Below are 5,289 nucleotides of genomic sequence, written 5' to 3' on the forward strand. Positions count from 1 at the left end.
GGTGTCACTGAAATCCGATGAGAATTCTCTGACACAGCTAGCACGTACAGGCTCTGACGTGCATATTTCATTCTTTCCTTGGCCGTACGTGTTTCCAAAAAGGGAAGTTGCGAGGGAGAGCAAAGAAGATACCAAACCCTTCCGGCCCCTCCCCAACCTTAACCAACGCATCATCCATTACATCCCATTCCCTTGGTGCCACTTCATTGCTCTTATATATAAGAGTATCTATAGATTAATTAACCCGATATGAACCTAGTACTTATCACTATATATATCAGCTAGCTAGCAAGTGCCCGGCCGCCTGTAAGTTGTTTCGATCGATCGGAATTAATCATGTCCTTCAGTGATGATGAGCCGCCTCCTGCAAATTCATCAGCAGGTCTTACCGTTCCTTTCAATTCTTTTATATTTTCTGGAACACCAGTTCATTCATATTGATTGATCGCTGAGAAATGAATCGTGACATGCATGTACGTACCGCCGGCTTCGATCGTCTGCCTAATGCATGCAGGGCCAAAGCCAATCCAGGTCGACAGAGTGCGGCTGGTGGCGTACAGCAACAACAAGGCGCCACTGGAGGAGAACAAGCAGCAGGTGCTACTGGAGATCACCGACACGTCTTCCACCAGCGAGCGCTGCGGGCTGGACCTCGTGGCTGTCCTGGACGTCAGCGGAAGCATGGCCGGCGGGAAGCTCAACAAGTTGAAGACAGCCATGAAGTTCGTCATCAGTAAACTCGGCCCCATGGACCGCCTCTCCATCGTCTCCTTCTCCACCAAAGCCAATAAGCAGTGCTCGCTGCGCTCCATGACCGGGGCCTCCCAGGAAGAGCTGAAGGATATCGTTGAAAAACTGGAAGCTGGCGGCTACACCAACATGAGAGACGGCCTCGAGACCGGCCTCAAGGTCCTCGCTGACCGCAGGTACAGCGGCGGCCGCGTCTCCAGCATCGTTCTCATGTCCGATGGCCACGAGCAGGACGAGGAGGGTAAGGTCCCACAAGACAGAAGTGCTAGTGATGCCACTATCGGCGATGTGGCGGTCTACACATTTGGTTTTGGTGAAGACCACGACGCGAAGGCACATCATACGTCCCCTCCATCTTTCTCCATCTATTATTGATTAATGATTGGTTGATGTGCATGGATGCCTACTACTCCCTCCGGTCATAAATACTTAACCTTTGTGACTTTTTACGGTTTTTTACGTACAACTTTGACCAAGATTTTTTATTTGAATATAGTTATAATATCTAATAAAAAATATAATATTATGAAAGGATTTTTCAAGATAAATCTATACGTGTGATTTTTATATTTTCAAACTAAATATTTTGAAAACTTTGGCAGTCAAAATTTTAAAAATTTAATCGGATCTTAGTTAAAGCGACAAGTATTTATGACCGGAGGGAAGTAATATAATCACGTACATTTAATTTGTTTGAACGGCCGGGCAGGTGCTAGGGAAGATCGCGAGCAAAAGCCAAGGAGGAACGTTTCATTACGTCAGGGACGAGGAGAGCCTTAGCGTGCGCTTCGCGGAGATCCTGGCTGGCCTCCTCAGCGTCGTGGTCCAGGACCTCAAGCTCACCGTGCGGCAGCAAGGCCACTCCACGATAGAGAAGGTGGACGCCGGGAGCTATCATCGTCCGCAGCCGCCGGAGTCGGACTACAACGCCCCCTCGGTCAACATCAGCTTCGGCGATCTCGGCAGCGGCGAAGTGCGCAAGGTTATCGTCCACCTCCTCCTCCCTGCCGTCCACAGGGAGTACCGCGCGACTGCCATCGTCGCCCAATGCTCGTATAGGTACAAGTCCCCATGTGACATTCAATTCGTTTATCGATCTAGCTAGTGCAAGAGCTACTCTCCATTTGCATACACATTCATGCCTTCCAGAACCCATGGAAAAGCTTTCTACGCCCCTCGTGATCACCTGAGATGCTTTATACACCGCACCGGATCAGCCAGACGGGACGCCAAGAATTCGAAGGTGGAGGCCGAGCTGGACCGTCTCCGTTACGTAAACAAGATAGCGGAGGCGAGTGCAACGGAGGACCACAACAGCGTCCACGGCAAGCTGGAGGAGGCCCAGAAGGTCCTTGACGCTGGGCAGCCCAATCCCATGATCGACATCCTCAGGACCGAGCTGGAGCAGCTCCTCAAGCTGAAATATTGGAAGGACCTCTTCGCCAGCCTGCTGGCATACAAGATGTCGCACGAACGCCAGAGGGGCAGGCTCTTCGCCACGCCGCGCGCCATGTGGCGCATGCTCAAGTACACGGAGCAGGCCGACAAGTTTGACAAGGATCCCAACAAGCCGCCGCCGTCGGTGGACGACGACGTCAAGGAGGAGGCAAAGATGGTCATGGAGAGCGCGCCTGTGGCGGATCAGCCCCGGGAGCCGCGGACGCCGAGGATCTGGGGGGTTTCACGAGAGCGCAGGAGCTCCGGGTGGGCGTGGGCGATGGTGATCCTGTGCACCGTGCTGGCCATCGGCGTGATCGTGGCTGGCGCGGCGGTATTCGCCGTGTACATCCTCTTCAAGCCCAAGATGCCGTACCTGGTAGTCTCCGACGCGCAGCTGCGGCTGCTTCAGTACGACCAGGAGGGCACCATCCAGTCCCTGCAGATGTCCATCACCATACTGGCAGAGAACAACAATTCCAAGGCGGACGCCTCCTTTTTCCGCGTCGACCTCGCCCTGGGGTTCCACGGCGCCGACGTGGCGCTGCTGCGGGCGGAGCCGTTCGTGGTGGCGCGGGAGAACTCCCTGCCGCTGCAGTACAACGTGGTGTCGGCGGGCCGGGCGCTGGACCCTGATGGGATGCAGGCTATGGATGAGTCGCTCAAGGCTGGCGTGGTGCCGTTCGACCTGTTCGGCAAGGCGCGCACACGGTGGAAGGTGGGCGTCTTCGTCAAGCTCCGGTTTTGGACGCGCATCTCGTGCCGCCTCCGCTTCTTCTTCCCTGGCAACGGCACCGTCATGCCCACCGATCGCGACAGATGCCGCTCCAGGTCGCCGTAGCACTCAGTGCTCCTCCTCTGCCATCCATCGATGATTCGTTCCTTCATTGTACTTGTATCAAACGGAACACATATACACTTAACCTGCCAATATTTCATCAGCATGTAATGGTTTCTGGATTCTGGAGTGAATCAGAAATGATAGAATAATGAAAGTGAACTAGTTTGTCCTTGTCCGGTTGTCCCAGATATATTGTATAAAGGAAATGGATATACGTTCTTACTTTATATGGACATGTTGAAAGCATCAGGGAATATGAAATGACCATCACAATGGGCATCGCAGCATAACAATGGTTAGGACCTTAAAATCTCAGCGAAAATTCTCTTTAGAGCGCGCTCGCTACGTAATTTCGTGGCGCCCCCTCCGCTTTCTCACCAGTGGAAGTAGATTCCACATGTCCGGTCCATTTCGTACAACCCGTGCACCAATTTATATTATCACCTCCGTTTATATTTGTAGCAATTACTAACATCTGTAGACTTAATCTCTCTTATCTCAATCAGTTCTTTTGTGAGTAATACATTTTCTCTCTTATCTCAATCAGTTCTTTTGTGAGTACTACATTTTCTGCAGCCTGGAATACGATTAAACACATGCACAGCACAGAGACAGCCGGCTCGCCATGTGCAAGGCAGCAGCACCAGGCCGGTCGGTTTGGTTCTGCGGAGCTCTAGGCTGTACGCATATTCCCTCCACCTTCCGGTGCCTACCGCACACGTACTGTCACGCCGATCACGTACGTACGTTTCGTCTCTTTTTTAATTGAGAAGTGTTATTTATCTCTTATCTCTTATACTACAAACATAGCAAAAGAGTCCCACGAGTCTCGCGCCCTCCCGCGTGGGTCCCGCATGCTTTGAGTCTCAAGCCCTCCCGCGCCTTGACATGCAAAGCACGTGCAGCCCACTAGTCTGTTGACAGATTTGTTAGCTGCAAATCTATCTAATTTGTGACTCTTTGATTTGTTTTGAAAGTTGTGCTAAGTTTGGTTGAAATTTGATGGATATTTAGCATTATCAGGATTGGTTTTGTACCGCAACCCTGTGGAGAGGTCTGATCACCCATATTTGTTTTGATTTCTCGATTCGTGCGCATTTTCATTTCCATCCCTCAACTCCAGCAGCAATCAGTCTCTCTTCTCTCTCCCCCTATCTCCAAACAGTGACTATTCTCCATCCCCTTCCCCCTCATCACGATATGCCCTTGTACAACCCTGTGATTGAAGGTTTGATTTGACCGACTTGAGCCTTTTTGTTATATGATCTGTCCTTCTGCACTAAATCTGATCCATCCATTTTCGATTCGACAGCTCACAGCAGAGCGAAGTCATTTGATTTTACTTCGCTGTGAAGTCAGAGGATCTCATTCCATAGAATAAGGTAGTTAGCGCAGCGTTGACGATATATAATTACCCAGTTGATCTGGACTCTATGGGTGCCGGGTTGACGACGGGAGATACGTACGATCTATTATCTTAATATTTGAGCAACAAAAGGAGTTTTCACGTTCGCTCCTAAGGTCTAGAAATTACCACGTTAATCAGAAAAAAGATAAACAAATTACCCATATACATGTTTATAAATTAACTACTACTGTCATTATGGAAAAATTAGCCCAAAAATACCCTATACCTGTCAGAAGATTGTATGCATTTGAATAGAATAAGACATGAGAAAAATAAAACAGAATCCATATCAACATGAAAACATAAGATGTGTTCTAGAGTCCAAATCGGATGCCAATGGTCACTAGAGGGGCAAGTGAGAGGCCACGATCGAGTTGCACCGTACCGCTGATCCGCCCTTCCATACTAATAATCCAAGCTTTTTTTTTTCCCTTCTCTGTCTAGCTAATTCGTGTTCATACATATGTTTTCACTGATTTGCATGTCTTGACCGTTACAGGATCGAGCTCGTTGGAGGCTGATGGACTTGGTTAGACGTCAGACCGAACCATTAGATTAGCTATATATTAGTGTATGAACGAGATTGATGACTAGAGAGGGTGAGTATGCGTGTTAACAATTTTTTTGCGAAATCGATGGTCCCTTCTCTTATTTGGATCACTTAACGCACCTTAAAACTCAAGCGAAAGCAAAGATAGAGAGAAGAGAATCGAGACAACACGGCTTCACGGATAGTATATGAACCATAGGTTCCATTTAAGTTCAATCCATGTGCCTTAGCATTTGAAATATCATAACTTTCAAAGAAACAAGAAAAGATGAACACCAAACAATGAAAAGTTGATTGTCTAGA

General features: G+C 49.0%; 1 protein-coding gene across 1 annotated transcript; it reads left to right on the forward strand.

Moving 5' to 3' along the window:
- Nucleotides 1–279: 279 nt before the first annotated feature.
- On the forward strand, nucleotides 280–3,126 carry LOC133887251 (E3 ubiquitin-protein ligase WAV3-like). The gene is made up of 4 exons (XM_062327193.1): nucleotides 280–382; nucleotides 515–1,083; nucleotides 1,460–1,809; nucleotides 1,900–3,126. The coding sequence occupies exons 1-4, from the start codon at nucleotides 337–339 to the stop codon at nucleotides 3,026–3,028; spliced, it is 2,094 nt and encodes a 697-aa protein (XP_062183177.1). The 5' UTR covers nucleotides 280–336; the 3' UTR covers nucleotides 3,029–3,126.
- Nucleotides 3,127–5,289: the final 2,163 nt, after the last annotated feature.

The sequence above is a fragment of the Phragmites australis genome, chromosome 12 (assembly GCF_958298935.1).
Source record: "Phragmites australis chromosome 12, lpPhrAust1.1, whole genome shotgun sequence".
Lineage (NCBI taxonomy): Eukaryota > Viridiplantae > Streptophyta > Magnoliopsida > Poales > Poaceae > Phragmites > Phragmites australis.